Here is a 17,312-nt window from a genome sequence, read left to right on the forward strand (position 1 = left end):
AACATAAAAAAACACCTAAAAAATATTTTATTAATAATATACAATAACACCATATCACAAATTTAAATAAGAATTTTAACCGATTTCAATTAAACTGGTTGGTCGGTCTATCGGCATACAGCGTTTAACCGATTGATGTGTGACGATTATTATAAAATTAATTAATGTTTTGATAATAAAATCCTGTACTTCAACATTACTGATAATGTTGACAATACTGATTTCCGGTAAAACTCGAATGAGTTTATGTGGCATCCAGGCATCTTATTAGTAATTGTATTCTATATAATTACATGTATCTCAATAAATAAATAAATCTAGATCTACATGAATAAACCTAAACCTACTCTATATATCAATAAATAAACCTAATTAGAGAAGTGATTCTCAACTTGTGTTGTCGTTAAAAGTTATTTATATAACTATAATGCACTGTGTAATATAGTTTTTGTATGTAAACTAAAATAATCTATACCTGCTACAAAAGCAACAGTACGCTTATTAAGATTGTTTGTGTTCTAAACGCTTTCAAAGGACTGGTAACCGGACACGTGTCTCACTCTCACTTGAGGCATAAAAATTAGTTTACGGTTCTGAGAATGAAGGCGTTACCAAACAAGTAATTGTATTTTTGAAGTAAAACTTCTTTACGCCCGCTTGACTTGGATAGTAAGCTAGTTAATTCGTGTCAAGAGTGTTACGAAAAGTGTGATCTTGCGAGGCGAACGGAAACTGAGAGGGAGATAGATACCTATAAGTAAGATGGAGCTAAAGAAGTATTACTTCAGTCGTGTGGTCAAAGCACACTCGTTTTTTACGAATTGAAATACTTGTATCCATTAAAATAATTCTTCTTTAGTTTAAAATATAGTCGTATACAAACCAATTTAATTTTTACGACATAACACAAATTTCTAAAATTAGGCGCTACACAAATGTGTAGCAGCAAAGTGGTTTAGAATCTGATTCACGTTTAAGTAAATAGGACCTGGGTGACCGAGCTTAGCTCGGTATTTTTAGTAAATCGTGTTTGTTGAAAATCTTTAAATACGAATTACATATTGATAAAATTTGAATAATATTTTTCGATTTTATTTTTTTTTAGAAAAAAAAGAAAAAAAAAAAACGATAATCGATCTGGAAAACTTGTGGATTCGAACCATGATCTTTTCGGCCGAGCGCGATCGGCCGATTTCCCCTGAGCTATTAGAACTTTGTTGACAGATGCGAAATTTACTTTCTTATTCTAACGATATTGTAGCTATTTTTACATTGCCTAAAAACAGGGATAAAACGACATTTTCTAAAAATGAATCCTAGCTAGATTTATTTATCTCCCCCGAAATCTCCTGCATACTAAATTTCATGAAAATCGTTGGAGCCGTTTCCGAGATTCAGATTATATATATATATATATATATACAAGATTTGCTCGTTTAATAGTATAAGATTACACGAAACAGCCTTTAACTTATCACACTATTCGATAGTGTTCCTAATTCAAAATCAACTGACGTGAACTGACAAGCAAAGCATATCCACTAAAGCTATAATTATATCCAGTTAAAAAATAAATTAACATTTAATATTGTAAAGCAAAATAGTTAGTTAAATATATTTTTTAAATAACCATTTAAAATGTCTTTATAACCATAGTTGTTGTCAAGTACTTGCTAAAAGCTCTCTATATCTGATAATAAATTGGGTGAAGGCCGCGTCTAACTCTGGTAGACTAGAAACCTCCAACATAAAAACTTAGATAGTTGCAGTGCACCATAGTCTCTTTTGTTATCTTAAATATAAAATTCTCGTGTCACAATGTTAGTTATCATACTCCTCCGAAACAGCTGGACCGATTTTTATGAAATTTTGTGTGCATATCGGGTAGGTCTGAGAATCGGACAACATATATTTTTCATTCTCCTAAATGTTAAGGGTAGTCCGACCCAATTTTTTTTTTTTTAATTTTTGATTTTTTTTTATTTTTTTATGATGCAACATTAAAAAATACATACAACCCTAAATTTTCAACCCTCTACGATCAACCCCTATTTTTAAATAGCGTTTAGCGGCAAGACAACGTTTGCCGAGTCAGCTAGTCTTATATATAAAAATGAATCGTAAAATGTGTTCGTAAGCGCATAACTCAACAACGCCTGGACCAATTTTACCAATTATTTTTTTAAAATGTTCGTTGAAGTCCAAGGATGGTTTTTACGGCGAGAAAAATTCGAATAATTTCCGGGAAAATCCTAAAAACAGCCCTTTTCTTTTTTCCATACAAACGTTTTCTAACTAAAATGTAGAGTCAATTTGAACTTTATTGCTATTCAATAAAGTTCATATTAAATTACAAGCACTCACTGTTGTCTAAGCAATGTAGGTGTGTTCCTAACGTCAAAGAGTCAATTTGCACTTTATTATCGCTGCACAAAGTTCAAATTCAATCATATCTATCAAAACAGTGTGCGTGTTCGCGTTGGACGATCTAATGTCGCGTTCCGAAACTCAACTAAAGTGATAATATCGCGAACCCGACCAAATCGAATAGTCAAAAAATGTAAGAGCTATAAATCATTAGTACTGATTTTTATTTTGGTTGGCTTTGCGATATTATTTCTTCTGTTTTAGTTTCGGCACGCGATATAAAATGCGTTAGTTTTCAAGTCATTACACCTGTCAAACAAATTGCGTTAAAAAAGGGTTTTATTATCTTTAATTATTAATTTAATATCATGTCACGATCTTAGACTTGCGCCACTTTTAAATACAATCACGTCGGTTAATAACACGTCTATCTATGTTATGTCATTGATGCACACAATTTTTAAATATTTGTCAACTTTTGGTTCCCACTGTCTCTTTAGATTATTTTCCAATCAGGTTTGAACCCTAAGTTCGCCTCTTAGTTTTAAGCCCTCTAGCAGACATCCCAGTCGGGGTTTTTAAGTGGGTCACAGAAGGGTGGCCAAAGTTCGTCGAAGCGAAGATACTTTGGTCACCCGAGCTGAACCTCACACACCACCCTATCATCAGGGTGACGGTTCTGTTCAGGTTTTTTTTTTGCGCCGACTATAAAATAGGTAGGAACAAAAAACTGCCACATTCCAAATCTTTTTGACAGAACGAAGTCTGTCGGGTCCGCTAGTTACTTATAAATATACTCTTATTATTATGATTATACTCACAGGAGTATCTTTTAATTGTTTTGTTATTACGAATGTATCTACTCTAATGTCACTAAGTGGTCAAATTATTATTTTTTTAACATCAAAATTAAAAATGCCCATATTCAAGTAAGTTTTAAAAGCATTTTTCGAATAGTCATTTTACAAAGTGTTACAAATAATATTAGCCTTTAATAAGTAAATTATTTTTATTTATTTATTTATTTATTTATTTGAACTTTATTCCACAACTCAAAAAAAAAACAACATAACAACACATCGAGATAACAGGTTGCGCAAAAGGCGGACTTAAGGTCGTACAGCCTTATCTACCAGTCAACCTTAAGGCGTAAAATGGTAAAAATAGTAAAAGGTAAGTGTTAAGGTAGGACTATAAAACAGTACAAGCAAAATAAACATACGCATATAAATACAGAGATATACTTATATACAGGGTTACTTGTAAAACACCAGCATCCTTGCAGGACAAGATAGCTAACATCATAAGTAACAACATTTGTTCTACGACTTTTCATAATTTGTTAGATTTTACTTTCATACAAAAAAATATATTAATTTAATTTTCCGTTTGAATGTTATAAACTCTACGCGCATCCCAAATATTAGGTAAATAGTTACTACTTGCGGGTGTGAATGTGAGGGGGGAAGGAAGGGCCGCTAGCGCCCTTGAACTTGAACTATTTCGCTAGCCGAAGCAGTCGGCGCGGCGACTTTGATGCGCCCGCGTCATACGATTTTGTGTGCTACTCGTATTTATTTTACTCGTATCGATCGATGTATTGTATCTGTACTAAAGTAATTTTATAACCATGGCGTACCGCTATTCTAATGTCGAATACACGGAAATGGTGAGGATGATTATTATCAAATTAAAACGAATTCGGAAGTGTTAGTGAACAGCTGATTTTTAGGTGTGGTGTGTGTGTTGATTGTGATGGTGACTATTTTGAACGCTATGTGCGCGGTGTAGAGGTAATAGAAATTTAGTTTGTAAATATAATTTTATTGTCAATTATTTTTTATTATTTAATTATGGTAAATACGCTGATTCCACTTTTTTAATTCGCCTGCATTAAACAATGAAAAGTGAATAATACCCAGCTACCAATATTTAATATTAGTTTGGTTTAATTAAACTTTAGTAAACGTTAAAGACTAATAATTAGCTAAGTTAATAATTTTCACATATTTTGGATGTTCAGAATTCAGATAGCTAATCTACATACACATTTACCTAAGTCACTGCGACATACATACTGTGATACTGCCTACAAACCCACCAAGCAATTTATATTATTAATTTATTTATTTCATTAACTAGAATTATCGGGCAGAGAAAGTGTTATTTATTATTATTATTAGCAGTGCAAAAGCGCGCGAGTGTCGCGTCGTCCTTTCGATAATGAATGAATCAATGAAACCATAGACTTACAAATGTTAGGACCGTACAATAAAAGCTTAAAAAATCATTTATAATTAATGTATTGAGTTACGTCAAAAGTCGTAGAACAAATGTTGTTGTACATAATGTTAGCTATCTTCTCCTGCAAGGATGCTGGTGTTTTACAAATAACCCTGTGATGTATATATATATACATACTACAAAGAAAATATTAAAAAAAAACATCCATACAAAAGTAAACACACGAAGAAATGTCATGATATGAAATTATATTTATTTTTCTTGAGAAGCTACCATGTTTTCGGAACGCAACTTAGACTGAGAAGAATCTACAAGAAAATCGACAATTGAAATCCCTATTCTCACGTTGTATGGTCTGTTGACATACATTAGAAGACTTAGAAATACAGTTCCGCAGTATATGCAGTTAGGAAATTTGGTTTATTAAACAACCATAATATCATGCAATTAAAATATTTAGTTCTGTTCATATTAAAATAAATTAACAATGTCTTTGTTCAAGTAGGCTTCAAAACCACTTTTCAAACCTTACTTCACAAGTTAAAAATAATTCGTTTTTAATAAATTAGTTATAGTTAAAGTGAAGCTACCACCGGAATGGGGGGAATGTAGGTGTCATGTATTAGGGTTCTATACTATAAGAGTATGTTGAAAGTGCTTTTTTCGCGATCTTATAAAGTTGACATACTTGCAATTGCATTACAGGTACATCTTTATATATATATATATATATATATATATATATATATATATATATATATATATATATATATACATACATACATACATACATATAATCACGCCTCTTTCCCGTAGGGGTAGGCAGAGACCACTTCTTTCCACTTGCTACGATCCTTACATACTTCTTTCGCTTCGTCTACTTTCATTATTTCATTATTCCCTTCATACATGCTCTTCGGTTTAGGGTACTCTTGACCTGGCCTTTTTTTCAAGACGTCCCTTATTTGGTCTCGGAACGTCCACCTAGGTCTACCCCTTCCAACCCTTCCATCCACACTCGCCTTATACATTTTTTTTCCTCAATCGTTCTTCACTCATTCTCTCGACATGACCAAACCATCTGAGCATACTTTTCTCAATTTTTGTCACTACAACTTCTTCTAGACCACAACGTTTCCTTATCTCACTATTTCTTATCTTATCACTCGGTTTAACTCCTATCATACTTCTCAACGCTCTCATCTCAACTGCATTTATTCTGCTTTCATGTTTCTTCTGCGATACCCAACTTTCACTTCCGTACATGAGTGTCGGAACCAACACCCCCTTATGCACAGCCAAACGAGCCTTGTTAGACACCTTCCGACTGCTCATAAAGGAGTGCAAAGCTCCATTCACCCTGTTTCCTGCATTCACTCTTCTTTCAATATCACTCTCACACTTTCCATCTTTTGTAAACTTTGAACCCAGATACCACTATATTCACCTGTTCAATTTGTTCGTCTCTAATCACGATATTGCAGCCTGTCACTGCCTCATCTCTTTCAAACACCATCACTTTCGTCTTCTTTACATTCATCTTCATTCCCTTTCTTACAAAAGCTCCACTCATAGCAGTTACCATCTCCTGCAACTCCTCGGCCGAAGACGCAAGTAATACTTGGTTATCAGCATAGAGAAGACATTTGACGAGTAACTCATTCATTCTTAACCCATTTTCATTCTCTTTTAAATCTTTCAAACAATTCTCCATGAATAGATTAAACAGCCACGGTGACGCTACACATCCCTGTCTCAAAAACAAAAACTCGAGAATGGCTGGACCGATTTGGCTGATTTTGATCTTGAAATATTTGTGGAAGTTCAGGGAAGGTTTAAACGATGAAAAATATAAATAATAAGTAACGGAAAATACTAAAAACGACAGTTTAATTTTCCTATACAAAATATTCCGGCCTGTGAAATTTTTTAAGTCTTTATATATCTTCTTTATTGCACTTAAAAAAAATTATACATCATGTTAACAAATAATGTTGCCAAGGGCGAACTTATCCCTATAAGAGATGTCTACCAGTCTACACCCATGGTGGTGAGACAACGATGTTACCGCGGGACACAGTAGTCTTTTATCTTTTTAGAAAAAAAAAATGTCACTTAGACGTCAAATATTAATAGGTGCGTTCAGAAAGTATTTTCACAAATATATATGCAGGTGATACGAAGTTCACCGAGTCATCTTATTTAAAATAATAGTATTTTAATTCCATAATTGACAGTTTTAATAATAACAGTTGCAAGCATTATCTTAACAATAGAAGGATGGGTAAACATACCAAGGTTTTGACTAACAAAGCTAATATTTTCGTAGAAAACCTTTTATATAAAACTATAATTTTTTTAGTTAAATCGTGAAAAAATACAATTTTACAAAATTTCGTATTAAAATGTTTCATTAGATAATAATTAGATTGTATAAATTATAGAGATGCGTAGGTGTCATAGCGGTCGCTGGTATTATTGAAGAACATCTTATTACAATATTTATAACAAGTTTTTGAAAATCAATTATTGAATATCTTGCCTTCTCTTAGCAATACATATAATAATATACATTCCGATTCGTTGGTAGCTTTTTAGTTATTATTAAAATTAAAGTACTGTATAAAAATGTTTTAAAAGCCTCTTATTTAAGTGAAGTACATTATTATTAAATTTTAAAACTTGACTTTGACTTTTGTAGTAATTACAAATACGCGAGAATCGTTCACATTACCTAATCTTAAAAATACATTTTCATATTTTACTGCTCTACGATATGAAGTCAGTATCGGTTACCTAATAAGATTTTTTTTTTTAAATATAAATTCTGATCGCGATCGCATACTCAAATTACGAAAAACCTGTTTGAGGTCGCATGATTGATGTGAAATGGAAAATTTTGTCTATCGACTGTATTTCTCAAATATAATAAGTAATATTATTATCTTAGTCTAAATATTTATATAATAAAATTACTCACATGATGCATTTTATTTCTAGAGTTGGCTATAAATAAAATGTTAATTATAAATTAATATCACATTGCTGAGAAGTAAATATCAGTGACTATTTATCGACTCAATGTAACTGTAACAAGTAACAAAGAGACGTCAATGAATTATATATTTCAAGAAAATATTCACATTATAAGTTGTAATTATTATAACTAGCCCGTTGGCGCAGTTTGTAGTGCTTTCTGCTCCGCTGGTTGTGGGTTAGATTCCCGCCTGAGTCTGGGTGTAATATTTATATTTAGATATTTATGTATGTATTATAACCACGTAAATTTATAAAAAAAACAATGTAGCTATATAAGCAGGCTGTTACCTATAACACAAGCATTCAGTTGCTTACCTTAGGAACAGACTACTAGTGTTAATGTTATAAGATATTTAGTATTATTTATTATTATTGTCGACGTACTTAATAGCTAAAAGACAAAACCGTTCCAATTTATCTAAAAAATTACATATTGTCTCTTTCTTTGTTTTACCTAACAAGATTTTTGTACCTATCGTTTATATTGTAATAATTAACTTCTAAATATGTTACATAATACTTTTTTATAATGTATATTACAAGAATACGTAGAAGTTGTAGATTTTTTATAATAATTAAAGTTTTATACGCCAAGGTCATCTTCACCTACCCTCCAGATAAAATGTACTGTTTGGAGAAGCTCGTACGTAGTGTTCCTGGAATGAATTAATTGTAAGATCAGTTTCAAATTCTACTTATTGCATGTTTAAAGACCTTTAAAAGAGGAAAGGTTTAGTGATGATTGCTTTTATTTATATAAATTCGGAATAAAACTTCGAAAATACTGGGAATAATGTAAGAGATTTTTGTTAATGTAAAAATAGTAAAAAAATCTACGTGACACATTCAATTTGTACTGATGAACTGATGCACACAAAGGACCTATCTGTCCGATTACCTCATAGACTTTTGTAAGAAAAGCACAAAAACGAAAGTATTATTGTTCGCCTTTAAATATTAGATTGGGCAGGAAAATGGAAATTTACGTCCTCATGTATAATAAATTTATTATATAATAAAATTATACTCAGTTCATCAATATAAAAATTCCAAAGATTAAATTGTTAAAGACATAAACGACTCGTAAATTAAACATTAAATAATTTTATAACACCGAAAGCAATTAGGAAAACCAATGTTTTGACCAATTTCAATCCTAGTCGTAGTGACAATACCTGTTGCTTGGTTAAATCTTTAAATCAAATACAAATTAAGTATAAATAGATGTAACAACGTCTGTAACAATATATGTATGTACAATCTAACCTCGGAGTAATTCCGTCTCACACCTAAAAAATAGTAGAAAATAGTAATCTTATTTGTTGACGTCCGTGACGAGTCACTTTATTATGTCGCTAGTTACAGGAAAATAATTTGTTTATCTGTCTGTTTAAAATTTAAATCATACCTTTTAATATAATTATGTTAGGAAGCTGTTATACAATTTCTGTAATTCTTTCGTCTGAAGCGACAACAAAACGTATGTTTTGCATACTTACGCCCATAACAGTGGTCGTTGGTACATCATTTTTTTTTAAATATTTTTAATTTTGCTTTAGGAATGTTAATAATTTTTTAGAAACGTTGTTATTGATAATTGGAAGAGGAAGTCATAGATTGGAATAACCCAAGGAGTCTCCTGCATATAGTGATTAGTGACGGTTACAGTAATTTACATTTCCTTCATCAATTCAATCACCTTCTAAAACCGAACCACCTCATGTTAAAAAAGCAGTTGACAACAATTTTATTACGTTAAACATGATTTTCGTTTGTCAAGATATGATTATAAAGTTATCGTGTTTGTCTCGTCCGCGGCACCTTTATGTACGATCAAGGTCATTGAACACATACGTAAATCTTTTATAATATTAAAAAACGAACTATCTTATCTTTATCATTGAAATTCGATTATTCGCTTTCCTAAGCTTATTTTTTACATATTTATGATTTTAATCTTTAGCTTAGTTTAAAAAAAATGCAATTTAAGATAAGTAGAAGCGAAGAAATATTTTTAGAGTGAAACTCTTTTTAACCGATTTCAAAAAAGGAGGAGATCTCAATTCGATTGTATTTTTTTATGTATGTTATCTCAGAACTTTTGCCTTGTGGACCGACCGATTTTGATGATTCTACTTTTAATCGAAAGCTGATACTTGTTTTGTAGTCTCACTTAAACTTTTTGATTAATCTTCGATAACGAGCATTTATGTTTACTATTTTTCGTCTACTTACGTTGTATTAGATACTTGTCTATGTAATAGAAGTCACGTTTTTTTTTTTTCGTACGCGAGCAAACACAATTAATTATACACTTATATTTTATTTAGACCTTTAATGTTTTACAATAAAAAAAATACATATTGCATTTAAAAAACAAATAAAATTATTAATAAAATTATACTGTTCTCCTAATTATAATACCTATGTACCTATGTATCTTAAAAATTTCAAATGTAATAATTTATTTACAGAGTACAAATCACCACAATACGAAACCTTAGGTTTTAATTTAACTAAAGAAAGATTGGTTCACAAGGGATACCCTCAAGAAATATTAGAGTTCGAATATGATCCTTCCTTTCCAGTCAGGTTTGTATACATATAAATTTGTATGTGTTTATTAAATAAATTAATATTTAGCCAAACAATAAATTAAAAATAACGTAATGTTTTGTTACTTTTTTCTTTAATTCCTTTGGAATGTAGTATAAATTAGTATTAGTTAACGTATTGACATTATGTGAAATGTTATACGTTTATGAATATTTATAATTCACCTTGGATTAATCTAACGTACTACATCTCGTACAAGACCGAGCAAGGTTGCCTTTGACATTAAAATATAATTCGATATTCGATGTACATAGGAACTTTAAATAATATCAGTTGCTATTGTTATTGAAACGTATTTTGTATTATAAGGAAAAAAAAGTTTTTTTCAAATGTCAGATAAGAGTGCGATTTTGACTAAAATACTCTCATATAATTATATTGATTATTTTTATATTCAGTTCCAAAAGAACAATTGACATTATTTTGTTACAATTATTCATTATAAATACTCGTAAATGTTGGTAAAAATAATATTATATTTTTTACCTAAAAACTATTATATATCATCACAATTTTATTTATTTATTATTCCACAGTGAAATACCAGTATCTAATATTTGTATCGAAATTTCAAATATTTTTTCTGTTTCAGAGGCCTTTGGTTCGACACATTGTATGGTAACTTATTAAAAGTTGACGCTTACGGTAACATTCTAGTCTGTGTACATGGATTTGAATTTTTAAAACAGTACGTGTTGTCTTTATAAATGAATATAAAATATTTTTACATTCACTAAGATGAGATATTTTAATTAAGATTTATTAAAGATAATTTTAATGGACTTTTAAAGATCGCTTTAGTATAATTTATTGTGCAAAGAAAAAGTATTTAAATGTAAACAATTAAAATTGTGTATAATACTTTATTATCGTTCTAAATGTGTTATTTAATAAAGTCGCCATACATTCGCCTCGCAAACCAGTAATGAAAGTCAATCCAATTTTCTCATACAATTTATTGATTTAAATCGTTTTATTTCAGCTCTCAAGTGTACGAACTGTATCCTAATAAGTTTTTAACACTCGACGAGTCGAGAGTGTACGTGTTGAATACGCTGTTTAACTTGCCCGAGACGTATCTGATAGCGTGCCTCATAGATTTCTTTACGAATTCGCCACAGTATACAAGGTAAATCGATACACCATCGTTATCTAACTCAGGGGTTTTGATGTTGCATAACATATTATAACTATCACTAATAACGAATGATGCCTGCGACTCGAGCCTTTACTAACCCCATTTACTTCCATTCTTATGCCAATATAAAGATAAAAAGTAGTAAGTTATTCTAGATCTCGAATTATTTACGTACCTATTTGGTTTTATTATTATCAATTCAGGAGTTTTTACATGATTAAAAAACATCCATCTTAGGGTAATCGATTTATTTATTCGTTTATGATATCTGATGAAAATGTATGATATCACCGCTTTCAATAAACTGTCTTCTTGTTTTATTTATTTATTTATTTTATACAACTAGGTCGGAAAACAAGCGTACGGCTCACCTTTTTTTCGTGATATCTATCTATTTCAACAATGCAACCGGTGCCGGTGTTAATAGTTCATCTATGTCATACTTTACTTACTAGAGATATCATTCTGATAATTTAAGACAAAATTATAGTATACAATATTTGCGATATATTGTCGTTTTTACCTACAATATGACGTAATGTCTTGACCCTTTTAGTAAATTATTTTGCAATAAGTGATATTACTATTGTCTGATAATCTGGACGAAATTTCGACAACATTCTGTATAAATGACATGATATTCCAGAGAAAAGACAGGAGTGAGATGTGGCGATCTCGCGATGTCATTCAAATCTATATTCCAAGACGTGAGAAACGCGGTCGATTACGTTCACATACATGGAGATCTGAAGAAGAAGACGACTGAGAATCTAGACCTGTATCTCAAGAAGGACGACAGGCTCCCTATGTTTCTGTCGAGGATAAGGGAGAGTGGAGCTAAACTGTTCATTCTTACGAACAGCGATTATAACTTCACAGACAAGATCATGAATTATCTCTTCGATTTTCCGTACGGCGCGAAGGTAAGTTCTCATTTACTACACTTATTATTATCATTGTAAGAAAATACTCCGCTTATGTTTTATAGTTAGTTGATTAAATATAATTAATAATAATTTCACCACTATAAAACTATATTTAATGTATTGACGCGGTGGTCATATGAAACCGAGTGCTAACGTTTGCGTATTCGATTTCCGCTGATGACAACTGTTTGTATAGGTCATATAGAAGTTTATCGTTATCTGCTTTTATGCGCCTGAAACCTCAACATCGGATTTCCATCTTTCCGGGGGTCCGGCTTAGTGTTTGTAGTGGCTGTATAAAAAAGATTAGACAATGCTCACGCAGGTAAAACTGGTCTAGGTGATAGGTCTTAAAATAAACACTAACAATTGGTTTTTCGTGTAACGGAATAGAGGTTTTTAATATATAATATATAATGTATGATAGATGTTAAAATAAAAGAAAGCTATGTTTCTTTGCTTGGTTATCTCTTGCAAATACACCTACTACTACGTACTAATCTAATTAACACAAAACTTTCACATCATGTTAGCCCGACAGTCATAGAATAGAATGTGACTACATAATGTGTACCATATTTCGTAAAGTAGGTTTTCTTTTTTGTTGTCTCCACATATATTTTTCTCACAATAATAAATAAATATTTTATTTAATTAGAATTAATTATTTTCACAATTTTTAAAATATTTTGTCTTTGTTTTTATTTATTTTTACCTTTTTTAACCGACTTAAAAAAAGGAGAAGGTTACGCAATTCGCATGTATATATATTTTTTCTGTATATTTGGGTATAGCTTCGTCGTTTATGAACCGATTTTGATAATTCATTTTTTGTTAGAAAGAAATTATCCATGGTGTACCATGATAAGGAAACCAGGATCTGATGATGGTATCCCAGAGAAATCGAGGAAAACTTTCGAAAATCCGCATAACTTTTTACTGGGTGTACCGATTTTGATGATTTTTAATTTATTCGAAAGCCGATGTTTATCATGTGGTCACATTTAAATTTCATCGAGATCTGATTACAAGTTTTGAAGTAATCTATTTTTTCGTCTACCTACATTGTATTACTTGTCGATATAATTCAAGTCTTTTTTTTTCATTTGCCTGCAAACACAATTATTGTAAATTAATTATTGCAATATAGTTGTTAAAACCCAATTAAATGCTTATATAAAAAGTATGACCTTTAAATATATGTGAATAATAATATAATATTTTATTTGAATCTCAAATTTTAAAATGATTTATATATCAAGGTTATTTAAATTAATACAAAAAAAAAAAACACTTCTGAGAAAACAGAAAAATACAATTAAGATTTTAATATTAATATATATATATGCATAAAAAAGTTACAAAATGGATAACAGTGAGGAGATAAAACCACTTTTTGTATAAAGCGTAAAAATGGTACACATTAGGTATGTGGTATTATCCGCCTTGTGTGTGTAATAAAATAACTAAAGACTTTACCAACTTACTTAATATAAATAAAGAATTATATACTATTCGAACCTCAATTTTGAGGTCGCTTACACGTTATGGTGATATAAAACCTCAAAAACATAACACAACTTTTTTATACATTATTACGGCACTAAAGAATTTAGCCACCCCCTCTCTTCCCGTGGGTGTCGTAAGAGGCGACTAAGGGATAACAAGGTTCCACAACCACCTTGGAACTTAAGAAGCCGACCGATGGCGGGATAACCATCCAACTGCTGGCCTTGAAATACACAGGCCGAAGACGGGCAGCAGCGTCTTCGGTGCGACAAAGCCAGTACTGCGGTCACCAACCCGCCTGCCCAGCGTGGTGACTATGGGCAAAACACATGAGTTCACGTTATTTTTAGCGTCAACTTGTGGAGGCCTATGTCCAGCAGTGGACTGTATAGGCTGTAATGATGATGGTGATGATGATTATATTCAGTAACCTTTATAAAGTGGCTGTTACTAGTTTACTACGATAATATTCATATTACGTAGTTTTATATTTATAGTATGGTAATGAGGATATGATTATATTATTCAAAATAGGCGGAGAGAAAACATTACGATCCCGTTTACGTAATATTGTAATCTTAATCTGTTCAATATTAATGTTAGGTAACGCTCGCTGTCTCTTGCGGTTTATTCTATGTCTATGCGGTTGACATTTATATCTAACTAGGATGATTTTGCCAAAATTTTACTAAAATCGTCTATAAAGTAAGATCGTCTAGAGTGTAACAAGACGTTACCTACAACATATTTTGAGTTATTTGAGTTAGACGTCCAGGATCACAGCTGTGACTACCATACGTTCTATTTTGTGCCGCTGATTTGTAAGACTATATTTCTATTCTATTACTCTAATTGAGATAGTTCATTTTCTTAATTTTCTTTCTTTACTGAACTTTGACTATTTATCAACAAACAAACAAATCTTTCGTCAATATCATATTAGTACACAACATCCAATCGCCATTTATTTAGCCGTTATATACCTGCAGACCTTGTATTGCGCTTTCTATGGTAGGCAATTTACTCGAGATCGCATTTAGATGATTGGAGGAAAATAGTGTTTGTTAAAATTTGGTGAAATGAAACTGAAATCATTTCTTTACATACTTTTCTTGTACAGACAGCGTTTGATTTACAGCGTTTGTCTAGTTAGAAAGCAATTTAATGTTTTAAATTATCAGTTCTGTATTTTTACAATCAAATAGGACTGGCAACGCACTCAACCTAACTTCTTTAACGTTTTCGATTGTCATGACACTAAATATTTAATATCAGATAGTGTGCTGTGTGGTGTGCTCGTATGCTGAACTTTTTATAAAAAAAATTGAGTCTTGTCCGTCGAGCGTCAGACGAATTTTCAAGACTAATTTAGTACTCAAAAAGTCATTAGCGACAGATCATTTCAACTCGCAACGGTCTGATGTTTGATTGACGTATTCAATCCACAGAAACATCACGATTCAACTATCCAATTCATTATATACGATGAAATAACATATAAAGCACCGATAAAATAATAATGTTGATCAGTCACAGTTGCCTCCGGTTCAGATGACGACTATAAAATATAATGGTAACTGTTACGTGGGAGGTAACGTTCGCTTACGTCTAGTAAGCTTAATGCCGATATAGGATATCTATTTCTAAACTTCCGTTTATAACGTTTCAGTTACCTTCTAAACATTTAATATGCTTATATATCATTTATACATGTAATAAAGTTTATAACTTGTCGATCTCTGCAAATGAGGGATTAGGTAAAACGAATTAAAGAGGTCTATAAGAGCAATAGGAAACAAAATAATTGTTTTTAGAGTATTACTATGTCTGTATTTATGTTTGTGCAGGCATCATGCAAAATCTTCCGCAAAAATTCGTATTTAGTTTTCACCCTAGAGGTCTAACTTAAAATCTAGTATAGGAAATCTATACATTTGTACATCTTGAAATAATTGTCTTGAAAAAGAGCTATTACTCTTTAAAGAGTAAACAATCTTTAATTAGTATTTTGTATGCACATATCCATTTAATTAAATAAAATTAAAGTGTCTGTCATCTTAAAATAACCGCTTTTAATAAATGTATGTGGATGTATACAATTTACATATACTAAAATAACATTTTTTACAATTTTTGTCTGTCTGTTTGTTCCGGCTAATCTATGAAACGGCTGGACCGATTTTGACAGGACTTTCACTGACAGATAGCTGATGTAATAAGGAGTAATTTAGGCTACCTACTTTTATTTTGGAAATTTATTAATTTTATAACTCTGCGAATTAAAAATTGAATTTTTTTTTGTTAAATTCCACGCGGATGAAGTCGCGGGCTCAGCTAGTATTATAATAAGAACAATGATTTTTCTTTCATATAAGTTTTTATTTTAAACAAATTTTAAACGCCTGTTAAATTGTGTAATCTAATGTGGCGGTGTCCTTGAAATTAAAGATCTGTGCCAAGGGTGTTAACACATCGTCTACACCACTCACACGCATCATAATCGCTTAAGTATTTGTATTTTACGCAATAGATACAGTTTATTACTGATCAAATAATAAACTGCCATATCTAGACATTTTTACACTTGGATTTCAATAAGTTTTTTTCCCTACTACGTACGTACCTAAGTGGTAAAGATTGTCGGATCGAAAATCCTCAATAATTTATTTGTAATCTACTTTTGGTAAAAGATCTGCACTTTTAACTCTACACTAAACCCCTTGCTACAACAACATAAAGTTTTATATCCTTAATATATTAGAGCCAAGACATACTTTGGTCCTATTTTAGTAATTCTAAAGAAAACAAAAGTTTATTTATATACCGTTTTGTTTGTCATCCATGTTTGTCGTTATTCATTCTGAGTTTTCGATATTTTTACACCGTTATGATCACGAGTATCTCCCTACCTACACTTGATTGGAGTTTATTTTTACTCAGAATAACCAATTCGATAAATATCCCGTTTTAAAAGTAAAAAAAAGTATTCTACATATTTTAGCCCGGTGAGCCTCACAGGAACTGGAAAACGTACTTCGACTGGATAGTCGTGGATGCTAAGAAGCCACTGTTCTTTGGCGAAGGTACCACACTACGTCAGGTGGATACACGTACTGGTGCCTTGAAGATGGGCCACCATGTAGGACCTTTGCACGAGGGACTTGTTTATTCTGGAGGTATGTTTTTAATCCATTGTATTTGAATATGGATTACGTGTTCTACTAATGTACTACTGCTAGGAAAAGACTACTTTACATAATTAGTATTGTATGCTTAATTATTTACCGTAAATTAGAAATGAAAAATTCGGTATTATTATTTTGGTATCCTCGAAGATACTGAATTATTTGTAATTATATATACTCTTATATTCTTTGCTTTATGTATTTTATCTTAGTTAAGAACAGATATTTCGTTGCATTTTAAATTATTATTAGTACTATTTGCTAAGTGTCCCATTTGAGGGAGCTTAG

At 31.2% G+C, this 17,312-nt stretch overlaps 1 protein-coding gene across 1 annotated transcript in view; it reads left to right on the top strand.

Moving 5' to 3' along the window:
• LOC123658371 (cytosolic purine 5'-nucleotidase) overlaps nucleotides 1-17,312 on the top strand; it is a 41,499-nt gene that overhangs the window by 13,074 nt on the left and 11,113 nt on the right. The window contains exons 3-7 of the mRNA XM_045593804.1: nucleotides 10,125-10,242; nucleotides 10,859-10,954; nucleotides 11,249-11,395; nucleotides 12,051-12,327; nucleotides 16,841-17,015. Of these exons, the coding sequence (XP_045449760.1) occupies nucleotides 10,125-10,242; nucleotides 10,859-10,954; nucleotides 11,249-11,395; nucleotides 12,051-12,327; nucleotides 16,841-17,015 (813 nt within the window). The remainder of the gene's footprint in view (nucleotides 1-10,124; nucleotides 10,243-10,858; nucleotides 10,955-11,248; nucleotides 11,396-12,050; nucleotides 12,328-16,840; nucleotides 17,016-17,312) is intronic.

Source organism: Melitaea cinxia, chromosome 12 (genome assembly GCF_905220565.1).
Source record: "Melitaea cinxia chromosome 12, ilMelCinx1.1, whole genome shotgun sequence".
Classification (NCBI taxonomy): domain Eukaryota; kingdom Metazoa; phylum Arthropoda; class Insecta; order Lepidoptera; family Nymphalidae; genus Melitaea; species Melitaea cinxia.